General features: G+C 47.1%; 1 protein-coding gene across 2 annotated transcripts; it reads right to left on the minus strand.

Annotated features, from left to right (window-relative positions):
* Positions 1-344: 344 nt before the first annotated feature.
* rnf216 (ring finger protein 216) lies at positions 345-16,748 on the minus strand. Of its 2 annotated transcripts, none has more exons than XM_068578526.1 (17): positions 16,655-16,748; positions 15,614-15,751; positions 13,757-13,884; positions 12,299-13,621; positions 12,039-12,115; positions 11,787-11,895; positions 10,874-11,035; positions 10,662-10,773; positions 10,260-10,393; positions 9,671-9,721; positions 9,190-9,327; positions 8,600-8,748; positions 8,114-8,192; positions 3,463-3,560; positions 2,109-2,331; positions 1,540-1,609; positions 345-1,245 (listed from the first exon to the last, which is right to left on the minus strand). In XM_068578526.1, the coding sequence occupies exons 2-17, from the start codon at positions 15,681-15,683 to the stop codon at positions 863-865; spliced, it is 3,306 nt and encodes a 1,101-aa protein (XP_068434627.1). In that variant the 5' UTR covers positions 15,684-15,751; positions 16,655-16,748; the 3' UTR covers positions 345-862. The 2 variants fall into 2 exon arrangements, with proteins under 2 accessions (XP_068434627.1, XP_068434630.1); XM_068578529.1 differs by having other exon boundaries at positions 16,650-16,730.
* Positions 16,749-17,993: the final 1,245 nt, after the last annotated feature.

Raw genomic sequence — 17,993 nt, forward strand, 5'->3', positions numbered from 1 at the left:
TGGGCTATAGCGGGGCTTCGCTGTGCTACTTTTATCGTCTGTGAGCAGAAACGAGAGGCAGCAAGAGTGTGTGTGTGTGTGTAGCAAAATTATTTGTCACACTCGCAGCACACTTGGCTGAACAAAGAAGCCCACTCTCTCAGGAACATCACAAAGCAGCGGCTGTTGCAACGCCATGATTGGCGGAAAGCCCCCGCTCCGTCATGTGATTGGAGCATAGCCCGGGGGCTCAGCTATCATGAGTCAGCCCCTTTCTCTGCATGAGACCAGGAGGAGGGGGAGGGAGAGAGAGAGAGAGCTTCAATGGAGCGAAAGTTTAAACCTGTATGAACTGAAAACTCATCGAAAAGTGAACATAAACTTTATTAGAAAACGGTGTTCTCTCACTTGTTACACAAAAGATACAGAAGGGAATGCTAACTTTTTTTTTCTTCTTTCAATTATTTAGTCAAAAATATCAGTATAAACTGGAAATAAATTCTAGAGCGTTCATCGGATCCACCCTGACGTAGACAAACAGAAGGAACATGTGACGCGGGCCTCCTCTTCCGTATCGAAGCGCAGCGAGAGAAGGCAAAGTGTCCGAATGCGTGCGCTCGTCAGCACAGACGCGCTCGCCATTTCACTGCCGTTTTAAAAACCGGCTCAACAGAGAAGAACGCGACGAGCGGCGGGTCCGAACAAACGCTCCCCCTGCACGAGCACACGATCTGTGGGGAAGCGACGGGAGTAGAAAACCGTGAAGCACACGGAAACAGATGCAAAATAACATCAGAGCTCGAAAGACAGCACTGAAACAACGAACGGATGTGCGGAGAGCCAGCTCGTGGTTCTGCGGACGAGCGGGGGTCCCGAGTGCGCGTTAGAAGCCGCGGTGGTAGCGGTGCGGTCCGTAGTGCATGGGCAGGTCCATCATGTCTAAGTTGTGGGGGTGAGGGTTGATGGGAGGGTGATGGTGGTTGTTGTTGTTGTTGTTATTGTTCAGCGGGGGCAGGTGTTGTAAGGGCGGCACGTAGGGGGCGGGAGGCAGCCGGGGTATCATCACCTGGTGGTACATCCCGGCCTGGGGCGGCGCCGGCGGGTAGCGGCCGCGCGGCGGCACGAACAGGGGAGCCTGCACCGCCTGCGGGTGAGGAGGGGCCGCGGGGTGCGGGAGCTGTGGGTTCTCGTGCGGGGGCCCCACGCGCGGCCGCTTGGCTTCGGTGACGGGCTCCGGAGGAGGGCCGACCCTCTTCCCCGAATTATCTGGAAGGAAAGACAATATGTTGCAATGTCGTCGGTCTGCGCTCACATACTTCACACAAACACTTCCAGCTCAGACCAAAACACAGGAAGCACCGCAGCCAGCGTGAACAAATAACGGTTAAAAAAAGACACAGAGGAAGCAGCAGAGAGAGGAGCAATGATGTTGCTGCCCGGGAACACAATCCATCACATTGCCACATCAGTTTAAAAGAAAAGGAGGCAACGTGAAACAGGGCCGAACAGCTTTTACCCGACCTTAAAGCCGTCGGCGCTCAACAGACGCTCGGTACCGACCTTCAGACTTCTTATTCAGCTCGGCCTCTCCCTCCTTCTGGATATCGTGAATGATTCGCTCGTCGTCTTGCTGTAGAAACACACACAAACACAAGTTGTTAGCGTTGCCAATAAGACGAGGAAAGCAACCGTTTTACTGCGCTAAATGAACTCTTGTGGTACCCAGACGACTTGTGAATGAGCCCTCTCGTCTTTAGACAGTAACTGTGCCCTAACTTTCTATACATGAGGAGAAATCGTTTGTTTGTCTAACTCGTGCTTCTCCAGCTTAAGAAGTAAACCGGTCACCAGCCTCCGCTGGCCCTCTGGTTACCGGGGTCGACTCATTGGGGTTGGCTCTGGTGTCTCTAGAGCTGCTGCAGCAATGGGGACTATTTGTTGCCTCAGGTGGCCGGTGACGCTGCGGCCAGGTCACTGTGGGCCTGATGCTCAGGGAGAGTTACTGAACATGTCTCTGAGTGAAGGGAAACACCTTGTGACTGGATGTGTGCACTGGCTGAATGCTGACCCGAGAGGCCACAACCTGGTGGCTTCAGCGCTGACGAGCTCTTCAATAATGAAGCGGTTACCGTGGGGTCCGTCCAGAGGGAGCACTTGCGGCAGTGTCGGCAGGGAGCGCCAGGAGAGCGGGCGTGCTGGCAGAAGTGGTTGTAGCCCGTGATGGGCTCTCTGCAGAGGTAGCACATGAAGCTGGCGCAGCGGCACGACATCCGGTTGCAGCCCTCCGACTTCACCAGACCCGTCCCGCACTTGACGCACTTCCTCACCCGGGCGGCCGTCATGCGCTCCTCGCTGCGGCACAAGAGGGATACAAACGTAAGAGACCAGATACGTGAACGCCACGGAGACACAACGGCGCCGCGGAGAGAGGGGCTGTTGAACTTCCTTGTGTTTTTGTTTTTTTTTAATCTTGAAGTGGAATGAGACGTTTTGACTGCGGCTCAGGTTCAGGCTGCTACTTCCTCGAAGGCTTTGATAAGAGCGAGAATAGAAAGGTTTGATTTCATGGAAGAGTTTATGGATTATACAATGTAGTCCAAGGTCTAACAACGGGGTGCTGAACCCACATGGCATCTCGCGGATAGCTAACACACATTCATGCAAACCTGCTAATGTCCCCGCTGTGGGACTAATAAAGGATTAGCATATTTTAACTCATCTGAAAACAGAAACATGTGATGCATAAGCTGATGCTGGCAGATTCTCGGTTTAATATGCATTTATTTACTTGTCTCTGTGCCGCCAGTCTTTGGGGCCGATTTAGATTTTTTATTGAGTATTACGATAAAATAAAATAATCCTCTGTTAGTCCCACAGCGGGGACATTTGGTAATGGATAGTTCAAATAAATAAACAATAAAGAAAACATATGTGCCGACCTTACAATAAATCTACTTCAATTGCAGGTGAATTAAAAGATATTCACAATAAATCTTGATGACGATAATTATTCCCTCACAGTTTCTCATCGTCTCTAAACATCAGAGACCAAACATCAGGAGCGACTCAAGTTGCCATGGTGATTCTGTTAGTTACGTCCCGTAAGAGTCTTCCTGCTCCTCTGATCTTTCCACCAGACCACTTCCTGCCTCTTTTAGCACCAGGAAGTAAGAAGATCTGTGTGGCGCTCAAAACAGGAAGTGCTGCCTGTGGACCTGCTGGGCCACAGGAAGCAGCTGGCCTCTCACTTCCTGGAGTGTTGTCCGGGAAACTGAACCGTTTACCCAGCATCCCCTCCGAGGGAGGAGTAGCGGGGACGGCGAGGAAACAGAGAAATGTGCAGAGCCTGCTAAGACGATTCAAAAGGTGGTGAAGATAAAATATGTCTTAACTAAATCATAGTTAGTTGAAGCTTCCTGAAAGCCAACAAACATCCCGGTGGTCTGTGTGTCGATAAAGAGTTAGTTTCTCTCGGACACTTACAAGAGCACCCTCATGCGGATCTCGTCCCGCTCCAGGACCTGCTCACACGTCTTCCCCACGTGCTGCTTCCACTGGACGTGGCACTTCCTGCAACTCTCCTGAGGAGGAAGACGAGAAAGCCGTTGGACCGACGCCGTGGAGGGACGAGGGGGAAGGAACGAATCAGAGAGCAAAAGAGAAAATCGTTATCTAGAATCTCCCTGGAACATTTATTCACCTTCGGTTGTTTATGTTTTTTTAAATACATCATCAAATACCAGGCGATGAACACACGTCCACCCGCTTGTCAAACTCTCCTCCAGCTGCTGAGTGAGAGGAGCCCTGCAGCGTGCTGCTCCAGATGCTCTATATGCTGCTCTGCTGCCACTGCAGGACCAGCACACACAGCTTCTAGGTGTGGCTCTCTCTGCAAATGTGAGAGTGTGTGTGTGTGTGTGTGTGTGTGTGTGTGTGTGTGTGTGTGTGTGTGTAGCAAGAGTGTGATTTGATTGCTGCTGACTGCTTGGTTGCCTAGAAACAGCAACTCCATCCTCCAGCCTCCTTTGTCGCGTCAGCCTGAGACGTTCAGCTAACGGACGTGATGGGCCGCCGGCGTCGTGGCTCTCACCCCCCCCACCCAGCTAAGTGGTGTCACCATAAATATTTGAACCGCTCATCTAATATTGAAGATCGTGGCATATGACAGCACCAGGATAATCTATTTCTCCACGGCAACCTCCAGTCTGACCCTTAACCTGCGAGGGAAACCCTGTGTCGCTCGTAAACGCCGCCCTTACGTCCTGTGACCTCTTTACACACCCCTCCATCCCTGTGCGTGTGTGTGTGTTGTAATTTCAGCTACACAGCTTGTAGCCCTCCCTATATCCACTGAGACAGCTTTCTGTGTGTGTGTGTGTGTGTGTGTGTGTGTGTGTGTGTGTGTGTGTGTGTGTGTGTGTGTCTGTGTGTGTGTGTGTGTGTGTGTGTGTGTGTGTGTGTGTGTGTGTGTGTGTGTGTGTGTGCGTGTGTGCAAGGTCAGCCAGAGGGTGGGGAGTTGGAAAAGCCAGAGTTTTCGTTGGCGTTTGGAGCGGTTTGGATGCAAGCAGTGCAGAGAAACCTCAAAGACCTTTATAGCCAGAACGCGGTCGCTTCCAGCAAAAGAAGAGTCGATTTCAAGAGACAGACGATGAGTAGACCGCCTGTGTTCACATTCTTGTGGCGCTTGTGATTTATAAAAAGGGAGTGCCCGAGCAGTGACAAATCACGAAGCATCGTCGTGAAGAATAGCAATGAGCGTGACCGGGGTGCAGCAGAGTGAGAAAACTGTCTCTGGTCCACGATACCGGTCCAACGTGGGTCGTTAGAGGCGGGCGGGGCGAGGTTTGAGCCAAAGGGCGCAGCGCTGGACTCGAGTGTCAGAAAAAGACGGATCACACAAAGACCGGGAGGCAGAGAGTGAGGAGGGGATGAGGACGGAAAGCAGAGCGGTGAAAGATCACCCCCTGGTGGTAACCTAGAGAGCAGGACGAGGGACAGCGTCTGACACAGGGAGGGAGAGAGAGAGAGTGTGTGTGAGTGTGTGTGTGAGTGTGTGTGTGGGACCTGTTGGAAAAAGCTGTTGAAAAGCAGGAACACACCTGAGCTCTTATAGCACAGCTAAAAATACAGGCGGTGACGTTGGAGTCAACCCCTTACACAGGGGCGTGTCTCCACACACCCGAGGGCTGATTTACATACAAGTGAGTGTGACTGAAATGTGACGAAGGTCGGAGACACACGCACACACACACACGTACACGCACACACGCGCAACTTCACTGCATAAATGGCAGCAATGTGAGCGACTCCAGTCGGGGACATCGTACACGTTTGGCTGTTTGACTTGAGTCATTCACTCGGCATCCTGCTCCAACTTGTCCTCCACCCGATTCACCGCACTCTACTCTCTCGGGTCCTACCCTCCTTCCTACCCTCCTCCCAGTATCACCTTCCTCCAGCTTCATTCATACTTTACCCCCCCCCCCCTCCCCACGGGATCTCTCTCTTTCTCTAATTCCTCTCTCTCTGCAGCAGCCCTTATAAGGCAGTGCAGCAGCTTGCTTCTGATTGGGGGGCTGCGCCGAGGGTGCGGCGGGGCGGCTTTTCACTGCAATCATCAAATCTGAGTGCAGGTTTGATAATGCATGAGAACACAGCACTCACGGATACACGAAGACTCCGGGGCACCGATTCAGCTCTCGTTTGCACCGTGACAGCCTCTCAGCGGCCGATATTTCACATTCCCGCACTTTCATGAAGTAATCATTCGCAGGCCGGGAACAAGCCTGTCCAAATGTCCTCATAAACCACATGTGGAAAACATTAGTAGGGGAGCCAGGGGAGAGGAGGATTGGGAAAGAGAGGGAGGGAGGGAGGAGAATCTGGGTCAAACTTGACCTGCACCACATTTGAAATGGAGGAGGAAGTGCGTCCAACCAGTAAGGAACCAGTATGAGGGGAGTAGAGAGTGCAGCCAGCCAATGAGGCGGCGTTGTGGGAAAAGGCGGGTGGGCTCGCGGATGTGTGTCAGTTACATAATGAAGCCCCTCCCTGCTCGTAGGCTGAGCGGGCTGCGAGGCCGACTGTACGACAACTCGCCACCGCGGGACCAGGATGAAAAAAAATGTAATTAAATAAATATTTCAAAAGCAGATGCAGGAAAGCTCGTGGATGTCGTTCTGATGTTCTTGTGAGTGTGTTCGAGAGGGGGGAAGTGTGTGGGGGTGAAACCCCAGACAACACACGCAGCAGCTACAGACTCACATCCTGATTCCTCCACAACTTAAAGAGGAAGCAAGTTGTGTTCACTTTCTGTATTACTTGACTTGCTTAACAACAAAAAAGAAAAAATAGGGCCGTTTCCTCCATAACTCAAAAGTCTCCATGTAAACTTCAGAGTACGAGACAGGAAACATATTCCAACAGCTGCGGATTGAAATCCGCAGCTGTTGCCGAGATGGAAAATATTCAGAAAAGGGATCCGACCAAAATAAATCTGGAGCATGTCTAACTTTCTTGTATCTTTGGGTGTGTGTATGAGAATGTAATAGGATGCAGCTGTGCAGTCACACTGCAGGGCAGCTGCTACGAACCTCTGGCTCCACCTACAGGTCAGTGGGCGGAGTAGCAGGAGAAAGGATGAACATATTTTCACGTTCACACAACCGCAGAGGTTTGTATGATTATCAGAGCTCTCCTGGGACAAAGACATTCTTAGTCGGCTAACACTCCGAACTCTGAAGAAGTCAGAGTGAAAAAACGATTGGTCGAATAACCGCCTAAGAGGCGGGGCAGCCCCGATGAGTACAATTAAGGTGAGGGTGAGGCCCGGTAACTTCTCCAGCAATAACTGAAATGACAATATATGACTTGAACAGGGATATGATAAGGGCATCTCATAGTCTGGTCGTTCACGGAGAAGCTACCGCTTTTAGGAAATACATGACGGTGTCTGTGCTGCCCGAGGAACTAACGGAGCTTGGGCAAAGTCAGCAGATGTAAAATAACACTTTTATAGTCTGACCGGAGACAGAAGAGCCCTTGTCTTGTGTGCCACAAGAGCATCATGTTCACGTATCGTCAAACACAAACTGGCTGAAAGGGGAACACATCAAAATGTGTTTTTCCGGTCTTGTGGAGTACCCGAAGCTACGCTAGCCGCCACTAGCGTAACACAATCGAACCCCTGTCCGTCAACGGCCGAGTGGCATCGCGCGGTTTTACAAGAAAACAGCCGGCGTGTAATGTAGAAAGACGATATCTCTGGTTTGTTAAATGGGCAAATCCAAATACGCCGTTTTCAAACTACTTATTTTGGCCAAATATAGTCAGATCACATGAGTTCACATCTACTGGAGGACGGGGGTCAAGAGGTGAATATACACATGTATTACATTGGGCTGTTGAGATAGAGATATCTCTCTCTTCCTCTGTGATAGTGTGTGTTTATGCCTCCTGTGTGTGTGTGTGTGTGTGTGTGTGTGTGTGTGTGTGTTGAGTCAGAAATACCTTGCGAGGAGCGAGTGTGAGAACAGAAGCAGGAAGATACAAAGACGCACAAAGAGAACGAAGGGAGGGTTGCATTTGTGTGGCGTGACTGAGAATATGATTATGTTTGTGTGTCTTTGCCAAATAATGGACATTTCAGACTGGAATCCATGTGACAGCCTTGGCAGACACAAAGCAATGCCGCCGCCCCGGCATTCCTCAGACAGAGGGAGGAGGCCCCGAGATAAACAGAGAGGGAGACGGAGGCGGCGACCTCGCCAGATGGAACCGTTTCATCATCTGCAGAAAACTGCTCATCGATCTTTTTTGATCTCCCCGTCCCGTGGCCCGGCTGGACGGAGGAGATTTATGCTGACGTGCTGACGTGGACACAGAGCTTTCGGGTCTCACTGTCACAATGCACTAAATTATTCAGGATGTCGAATTCAAATCCAGGTTCAAGCTCTCTTTTGCACAGTAGAATTGACTCTTATGACGCATGTATTGTACATGAGTTAAGAGCATTAACCGACACGTTGCTTTACAGTTGTGCTCTGTAGAGGAAGAGCAGGAGCAATACGACAGCCTGGCCTCCCATGAACCTCAAAGTGTTTGATGAACTGAACAAATACAGAGCGGGACTGACCTTGCGGCACCGAGGGTTGGGACAGCTGAATAGAGACCTGTCTTTGTCCAATAAGGCTGGGAAATTGCAAAACGGGCACCTGAAAAGGCAGAAAGAGCAAAGAGGGTTAAGGAATGAAATGCATGATGAGCCGTAAGGGAGACTACCCAAATAAACCCACAGCGAGGAAACAATCAGACATTAATATGTATAAATATGACTCATTTTAAACTCTAAAATGGTGGGGAATACTGAAAAATGCCCTTAACAAGGACATAAAGAACTCAATTGGGGAACTTTCACCATTTTGCTCGTAAATGTACTTTTCTAAATCGATAATCAAGAATTCATTTTTGGTTGACTAATCGATTCATTGACTGATTGTTTGCGTTGTATAAAGGATGTAAACATCATGGAAGAAAAAAAGTGTAGTGCAGCTAAACCACATGTAGACAGTTCAGTTACAAGACAAACGCAACACACACACACAAACTCACAAACACTTACCGCACAAGTTCATCAGCACAGGTGGCGGCGACGGCCTCCTCCGCCTGCCTCTCGTAGTATTTACACAGTATGTTCTCTGGGAGGACCTTCTCCAGCTCACACACCGGGTAGGAGCACGGGCAGCCTCCCTCCATGCAGCTCAGCTCCGACTGCAACATGAGCGCACACAAAGGTTATTGGAAATGCACAGGGACGTTCACATCCACCTTCAGCTAACACACACACACAGACAATGAGACACTCCAGTCGTTATAACGCAATCCAGTACGACAACGTCACAAACTGGTTTCATAAAGATGAACCAGCACCGGAGAGGATTTATTACAACGCTGTTTTATTATATTAGATCATATATAATAACCTCTGTGCTCTTTTTTAACATTAAAACACCAATTGTGCTGCTTTCCAACCAATATTTGACTTCATGACTGCAGCGATCACATTCATTTCTAAAGCAATTCCCCTCTCAGGAAGACATCAGGTTTTATAGGAAAAAGACATTTATAGTTTCCTGGCAACATTAACGTGTCCTATTTAAAATGTGAAGAAAAAACAAACCACACAGCGAGTGTGAGAGTGTGTGTCCGTACATTTCCGGAGCCGAACACTGCCTCCTGAGCGTATTTGACCAGGCACTCTTTACAGAACAGGTGTCCGTCTGAACACTGCGTCATCTTCTCAAACGCAAACTCCCCGAAGCAGCAGCCGCACTCAATCAGCTGGCCGTCCTGCAGAGAGAATTATACACAGATATGTTATTTTATAGAGATATGCTATGTAGATATGTTACGCAGATATGTTATGCTCGGAGAGTTTTTAAACAACAGGAGTTAACCCATCGACTGATTTCATTCACGGATTATCAAATACAGAAACTAGAAACCAAGACGTGAGAGTACAAGTTAGTAGAAGCATAAGAAAGCCTAGGACCTTCAGCTGTTTGCCTTTGAGGGAAATACTGAAGGATCTAGTTTAAAACCGGTAAATTCAACAGAGAAACCTTTTTTTTTCACACACAAAATAATGATACAGTCTGATCCACTGTGAAGGTTACATCAGTGTGCCTCCTACCATCTTGTATTCATCCTCATTGACCTGCAGAGCCAGGAGGAAGTCCTCATGCTGGGGAGAGAGAAAGGACTTCGGTAAACTGGGAGACGTAACGAAAGAGTGCGACCCAACTGAAAGCAGCCACGTCTTGGCAAGAGGCGAGGTCTGTAATATTCAACTCGTTGTACAAGCAGACAGTAAACTTAAAGGCTGGGAAAGGTTTACTTGGCAGTGATATTGAAAGTTACAGTATTATATTCTCTGATGCCAGAAATGTTGCATATGCCATTTGAGCAGTTCAGAAATCGGTGTCTGTTACAATTAGTTGTTATTTAATGAGTCATTTTATATTCCCCTTCATTTAGAAGGTGTAGACCTTGCTTTAAAAAGGCCCAAAGGAGTCGTTACAACATAAATCCAATATTACTCAGATGAAATGCATTATGCTGAAAGCAAATTACCCGTAACTCAATGTTCTACAGCATAACACAGAACGTATAACGAGAAATGCACATTGTCAAGAAAGAAATATGAAGTTGGATAAAGTCTGTAGACATAAATGTAATAGTGGGTGGCAGAGGTGTGTGTGTGTGTGTGTGTGTGTGTGTACCTCTGCCCATTCCTTGGCCTTCTGCTGATAGAATGAAAGCTCCTTCTGCACAGAGGCTTCCAGGCTGCTGTACGTTCTGCAGTAGCGACGGTCATTCTCCAAGAAATACATCCTCTTATCAAAATTCACCGATCCTGCAGGACAAAAGGAACCGAGTGAGTGAGACGTGCAGGTCAGACACATCAGTAAACTAAAACAGCAGTCGCTAAAACGCTGATGGAACCGAGTGATGCTCCCGACAGATCTGTAGTCAAACTAGAGTCACTGAAGCTCTCGCAGACGAATGAATAGCAGAAAGGCTTGATTGACAAACCCCGGCTTGTTTCAAATAGGACCAAAAGCCAATGCACACAAGATACCCACGTAAAGTGAGCAAAAGTGTAAAAGAAAAGGTTTGTTCACCGTGCTCAAAGTGGAAGTCGACGTATTGGCGCTCTGAGGAGGTTCTGCTCCGTCGTCTCTTTCCTGAGGCGTCGCCTGAATCTTGCCACTTCTTCAGAGCTTCACATAAGGCCTGCGAGCGAGAGAGACGTTTAAAGGCGCGTTCGTGAGAGTGACGAAAAGGTTGAATCGTAATTGCATTTCCTGTGACGTGTTCATGGGACTGCAGGCACCTTGCGTGTGATTGCATAGTGTCCCTTCAGAGCGTTGAGGGACCATTTGATGTCCTGACAGCTGAGCATCCGGAAGTCGGCCATGAGCAAGTCGGCAGCCTGCATCACAGCCTCAGATCCCACCGCGCCCAGTTTGGTATAGTCGAACAGGTCCTCGGTCACCTGAAAAGACCCGAGACAGACCCGTGAACACAGCGCCAAGACACTGAGACATCCGATTCAGAGGAGTTTATGAAGTGGACAACAAAAGAAAGAAAAATACATTGTGTAACTGCAATTTTTAGACTTTATTTCCTCTTTCTAATTGTAGGGTGGTGGCAGGAGAAACCAAAGGTTTGTTTCCGTTGTTTTGTGTGAACAAGTTAGAGAGCCTGAGGTGAGATTCTCTACTGCTTCATGCTAACATACGTGTGTGTGTGTGTGTGTGTGTGTGTGTGTGTGTGTGTGTGTGTGTGTGTGTGTGTGTGTGTGTGTATACTTTTCCGCATAGTTTGTGTAGAAAAAGAAGAACGGGTAAAGTCATGGTTTCTCCTTTCCATGTGAACTCACATGATGCTTTTTCAGGATATTTACTTTCTTCCCCTCCACAGTAGATGGTCAAAATCTCGTGGCACCAAGAAAGGCTTGATTGTAAAAGGTATTTATCTGCCAAGCTTCGATTGATGTAATAATAAGGAACGAGCTCCCCTTCCTTGATTTTCCAGTTCGGCAGCTTGAAAGCGCGCTATGCGCGAGGCATTTGATACCCGTGAGTATTTTAAGCGCTGACTTACATTGACCCACTCCACTACTACTTTACTACTGCCTTAACAAAAAATAGGTCTTTTACAGATTTTCATTGTTTTGAGGTTCAACAACCACCTGACTACCCCCCCCCCCCCCCTCCAGCCCACACACACACACCCACACACACCTCTGTCTCAGTATTTCCACACTCCAGTAGGATGCTGGTGGGAGCTGCTGTGGCTCCTGCAGTCCCTCCCGTCGGATACTCAGGGTTCTCCAACAGCAGGTTACAGATACTGCAAACAACAGAGAGAGCTGCGTGTGAACACGTTTGTTCGACAGACACACAGTTACAGGTGTGTCTTTTAATACCTACGACCTACACCGAATAGATTCAAAGTACACAGATTTTGGATTGAGAAAAGCAGGTGCTTCTTACACATTCAAGTCTTGCACATTATTCTTTTGGATCAGGTCTGCTACATAGGCGTCTTGGACATCTGGGAAAAGATCCAGCTGGAGGGGCAACACACCAAGAGTTGAACAGGCAGAATGCAGTTGGGACAGAGGAGATGAGAATCATATTCACACCACAATTCAAATCTTTTAACTTGATATTAACCAACTGCTGAGCTTTAACAGACAGATAGTAGACATGCAGACCAAACCAATGCACTGACCACTTTCGCTGATACTCACAACACCAGTGATGAGTGCTCTAACGTGGGGCTGCGGCTCCGCTCTCCCTTGTGGTGCAGAGGGACCGGGCCTCGCGTCTTCTATTCGGGGAATGTCCTCTGGTGCGGGAGGGACCGCGACCAGACCAGGGGCAGGGTTGACTCTTCCTGGGTTTGGAGGTGGAGCCTGAAGGCGACCATTGAGGGGGACTGACGCTGTGGCAGCTGGAGGAACAGGAACGTTTGAGTTCACGTTAGGCACCCTGATGTGAAAGCTGCGGGTTGCTGGGAACACGGCGAAGGCACCGCCAGCCTGTGGCGGAGGATTGGGAACAGCTTGCCCGGGCGCTTGGCTCCCCAGGATGATCCGGTGACCCGCCTCTGGGGCTCCAAGTCTCTCTGGTGCTGCAGCTATTAGCACTGCAGGGGGGACCACCTGTATCACCTGAGGATGTTGAGGGGCCTGGACTGGAGGCTGGGCAGGGGCCTGGGTCAGGAGCTGTGGTTGAATCTGAACGAGATTGCCATTCATTAGATGGAGTGACATGGGCTGCAGTGGGTTGTGAGGCCTGAGCTGGGGCTGGGTTTGGGTTATGAGAGCAGAGGCTTGGCTGCTCGGCTGCTGGGGAAGAACGAGTAGTTTCACCTCCTTCACCTGGGTGAGGCGGGGCTGCAGGATTGCGGTCCCTCTGGACTGGATCTGCGTCGACGTACCGGACTGAGACTGCGTCCGCGTGCAAGACCGGGACTGTGCAGATGAAGTACTGGCCTGAGGATTGTCTTGTGACTGAGCGCTTGTACTCGCCTTTTCTTGAGTCTTGGTAAAAGAACTTGAAGCAATCACACAAGAATAGTGTGTGGCACTTTTAGAGGTACTCGGCTGGGGCTCCACCTTTACAAGTTCTGAAGAGCCAGCTTGTGGCTGCATAAGCCCAGAGGTGCCGGGCTGAGGCTGATAAAGTACAGGTATAGGTGCTCTGGATGAGTTGGCATTTGTGGAGGTAGATGGGGTTTGGATAGAAACGTCAACGAGTTCCACTTTTGTTTGCGCTGACGTACCGGCCTGTTGTTGTGGGTTTGTGTTAAGTTTTGGCTGAGATGGTGTGTGCGATGACGAGCCGGGTTGCAGCTGTGTGTGTCCAGAAGTGATCGACAGCAGTGGTGTCTGTATCCGTATGGCTGGCCTTACTGAGGAGGAGTTGGCCTTGGCATCTCTGGAGGTAGAGAGGGAAGACCCAGGGTCCACAGCTGTGCTACTATGACCTACAACTTGAATTGGGTTGTGCGAGGCCCCGCTCCATTTTGCTGCTGGGCGAATCACGTGTCTGCGTGAAGGAGTTAGCGGCTGCAGGAAAATACAAGAGGCAAGTTGAAAGATGGATGAATTTCTAATACAGTCTAACGACGCGCATACAAGTAAACACTGAAATGCACAAAGTAGTATGAACAATAAAACAGAAGACCAGGGTTTATCGTTCACCTCCAATATGCTGATGTCATCATCCGCGTCGTCCGGGACTAGAACAGGGCTGCCAGGTATCAGAGTCACCGGCTCCTCGTCTGAGTCATCAAAAATGGTGATAAGCTCCCTCTTACGGGAACGGGAGCCTTCATGGAAACAATGCAATGTAAATATTACACATTTGTAGTCATTTATGTCTTCACGGCAAAATGTGTTAGAGAGAAGTAAAAAGCTGAACAGAACTATTTTCATGATCACCATTATTATTATGATGGTTCAAAACATTCTTGTTTATCTTAGTACATTGAGCTTTGTGGGGGAAACTTGACTTCTGCATTTGAACAGTCTGTAACACCCGGTTAGTTCTTTGTGTATGTGTGTGTGTGTGAGTCCTGATTGTTCATGCATACACCTGTGTTTCCCCTCTCTTATACACACCTTGCCCCCTGCTAGATTCTCTTGTGTGTTACAGCCGAGCTCTCCAGCGTTATTCCTCGTTTCTCTCCCTTATCTGTCGGTTCTGACCCTGCCAGTCTTTGACTCTGGATTCCCTACCTGCCCTTTTTTGTAATTGTTTTTGTGACTAAGTAAAGTACTTTTTGATTTGGGCCTCACTGTGACTCCTGTCATTTTCCTTCTGCAACTGAGTCTCTGCCCCACCACACCTGGTCGTGACACATGGCAGAGCAGCACCAAGAGAACTGCTTCTGTTCTGAGGCCAGCGTCAAGAGCCACGTGGGAGACTCTGAGACTACAGACCACATGAATTATGACAGGAGTATAGCTTTTATTAATTTTTTCTTTTTTTTTATGTGAACCTGTTTAGCTAACATTTTGGTAAAACATCCCACAGTAACAGTAAAAAAAGAAAATAAATTAAAGAACAGTAATTTCAAAAGTATAGAAATTGTTATGCGACTGGCCGCTGGAGCCTTTGCCTCTGAGCTGGGCATGAAATCCACTAGGTTGTATAATAAGTACAAACAAAAATCAAATGTGTTGAAACAATCTGGTTCCTTCTCGGTATTATAGCTCAACCAATAAAGGATGTTTGAGAGTAAATAAATAACTAATATGCTGGGCGAGATCAATGTTCTCAGCACAACCCAAAATATAAATATTTGTATAAGTCTCCCTTTAATTAGTATTTTTTGTGTGTGCAAGAATTACAAAGAAGAAATGGACCGGTCAGGACATTGTACAGTTGAAAAATAAACGTGTTGCTACTCTCTGGTGGACAAACTATAGAATAGTGACGCTCTTACGAAACGTTGTCTTTTCTTGTTACTTATCGATACCGATACTGATATATCTGCAATCAACTGATATCAGACAAGGCCAATATATTATTAATTTATACTTATCTAATTTATAACTCATCTACTACCATGTGTCTCTCGGAATAAAAAGCTTCAATGCGCTTAAACTGACATTTTACATATACAAAGTGGGCGAGTTTACCATGCTTTGTAGGAAAAGCAGGTAAAGCAGTATTCCACTGCAGTTTTTACAGTGCAGTTACATCTCTCACTGACCAGAATGTCCATTTTTGACTTCTTTGAAGCCTGAGCAAATCTGTCATTTTGGAAAATATTATTTTATCACAATACGGTCATTGATGTCTGTGATGTGAAACTAAAAAGGGACGTTAATGCCAAGCTTTCTGTCATACTTATTTTGTGTCAAACAGCAATGTTGCTTGGCATTAGGAACCTGCAACTATTACTGGCAGGACTGATACATATACAAGCAGTATAGTTTGAAATGTTGTAAAACCAGAGCCAATATGACAAGGAAAGTGAGCCCGCCTCAGTCAAAAGCTACATTGGACTAAAGTACAGTGCTGTGTTGTTGACTCATACTAATGTGTCTTACCTTGGCTGCGGTGTACGTTGAAGCTTGCCAGGTGAATGACATCATCATCACTGCCTCCTCCATCTGCCATTGTGAAACTAAGCTTACCAGGCCCCCTGAATCAGCCCATACACAGAGTCACTGCTCAATCAATACCATCTACTCCACCCACAGACAGACACACAGACACACAGAGACACAGACACAGACACAGACACACACACACACACACACACACACACACACACACAGAGTTAAAGTGCTGGTATTCCCCTGGAATTCCAACAGATCATTAGACTTTCAAATGTGCTTTACTTGTCATAACATCAACTACACAAGAGAAAGGTTGGACTCCACCCTGTTACCGTAATCATCTTACTCGCAGTGCTAATAAAGACCGTATGACCGACTAACACACGGCCAGGTGACTTGGCATGTGAGCAGAAGAGAACTAACCAAAGAGGAAGCTGAACACACAACATAAATCTAAAGCATGGGGACCAGGGTGGAGGGGTTTAGTGATTGTGTCACCATGTACATATAGCATCAGCTAGCTAACCGAAAGTAGATTATATGCGTTGGCCAACCCCATAGAAACGTGTAGAAAGATCCACTCCGTCATCTTTCATTTGCTCACGCAGTCCTATAGTTGGATCGGATCAAAGTTGGCATGAAATCGATGTAAATATTCTCTGTTGTGAAGCTGCACACGCCAACACTGCGAGAAGCTGTCAGTGTTACAACACAAGCGGCATAAACTTGCATTTGTATTCACCGACTGGACGTTACCCGAGACACCGTAACCCTCGCGCAACGTCTGAGTGACTGCTGTTAAAAAAAACTAACTGTCAAAGCAGCGATTGATCGTTTCCGCGAGCACACACAGAACAACCCACTGCTCTTCGCTAAGCTAATGTTGGTTAGCTCGGCTCGCTAGCTAGCTGGTAGGTTTAAGAGTTAGCTCACTTATGTCGGGATTTGTGTCCATAACATTGCTTCAAACTAACCACACGCAGTCTGAAATACAGGCACGAACAACACACGGGCAGATATGTACATTACCGCAGCGTCGTGTTGGAGAGACAATACAAAACGCCTTCTTTGGGGGGACTGACAATCCGTGAATATCGAAACAAACTGCCAAAACAAGAACAGCGGCGACGTCACGCGTATGAGACCAGTCGCGACGTACGGGCGCCGGGGCTTCTGGGTAACGTGGTCCTGGGGGTCGAGGGTCAATCCGGCATTGTAGTTATTCGGCTGAGGGTTTACGAATATAGATAGACCTTGGACGGTGAATAGATTATATTTACACGTAAAACAAATGTAAAACATAAAAAAAGAATTTCAAGCTATGGTAAAACGTGAAAGAGAAATAAAGGAACAGTTAAGCACATCAACGAGTATGGTTTAAATAAAATATAATATAGGGTTCTCATTTCAAATATAAAAAAAGATACAAAACATCACCAAAGGCCATACAATTTTTATCAGGCTGATGAAATAAAACAGAGATTTGCTTCCAATGTCCCATGACAGTATGTAATTAATACATCAAGTTAAATAAAAACTTAAATATACAGAAATTATTTTTTGCTTGATTTGGATATTAATATATACAGAGAGAGAATAATGCACACAACACCAGGAAGGTATTTTCAATTTAATTTCTTTTAATATAATCTTATTTACATTGTATTTTTTCATAAATGTTTAGTACATAGTAAGTTACAATACTCTTGCATCCATTACACAGTGAACTCAGAACCTAGAAAATGCAGATTGAAATGGTACTGCTTAACAGTCTTTAATAATCAATCTACAACAAATTTAAACTTTTTCCACATTGCTCGTTAATCATTTAGGTTTTTAATTTCATTCACTTTGTTGGAGGACTAATGACTGCAAAGAGACTTTGTTCATTCATGGTGGTCTTGAGGACAAGGGCTACTGTTTTTTTTTTTTTTCTTCTAACATCCAGGCCATGGAGGAAAAGAGATGGTCAGAGAAACATCAGGGGCACAAAGAAACAGAAAAGATGGTGAAATGGTTGATGAAACATGTACGAAAGGCTTATGAGATTTTATTATACATGTAACATAAAACCAAAAGAATTCCTGAAGCCGCCTCCTTCTTCTTTCCATCATCGTGGCTCATTTCGCTAAATATCCAGGTCACGCCCTCGGACTGCTCCATAACATCAGTAGAGTTAGATTAAAAAAACTAGGGCCGGGATGATCTTTCCCTTTCACGTCGAATAAATGTAACGAGGCATTTAAAACACCAAAACAGTTCTCATACACTGACAAAAGTATTTCTTCCCCTTGATATGAAAAAAATAAAAATAAATGTAACAAAATTCAATAAAACCCACTTTGTGGATTACTTGAATTGCAAGTGA

This window comes from Clinocottus analis, unplaced genomic scaffold (assembly GCF_023055335.1).
Source record: "Clinocottus analis isolate CAN_PGR_092001 unplaced genomic scaffold, fCliAna1.0.p SCAF_16, whole genome shotgun sequence".
In the NCBI taxonomy this organism is placed as follows: domain Eukaryota; kingdom Metazoa; phylum Chordata; class Actinopteri; order Perciformes; family Cottidae; genus Clinocottus; species Clinocottus analis.

Bases quoted from the DNA above. Each gene is read 5' to 3' on its own strand.
- rnf216 (XM_068578526.1), bottom strand. From the start codon at position 15,683: ATGGCAGATGGAGGAGGCAGTGATGATGATGTCATTCACCTGGCAAGC. The intron at 13,885-15,613 runs GTAAGACACATT...GTTTCCATGAAG, and splicing joins CAACGTACACCGCAGCCAAG to GCTCCCGTTCCCGTAAGAGG. The intron at 8,193-8,599 runs GTAAGTGTTTGT...CTGCCTTTTCAG, and splicing joins TGTGCTGATGAACTTGTGCG to GTGCCCGTTTTGCAATTTCC.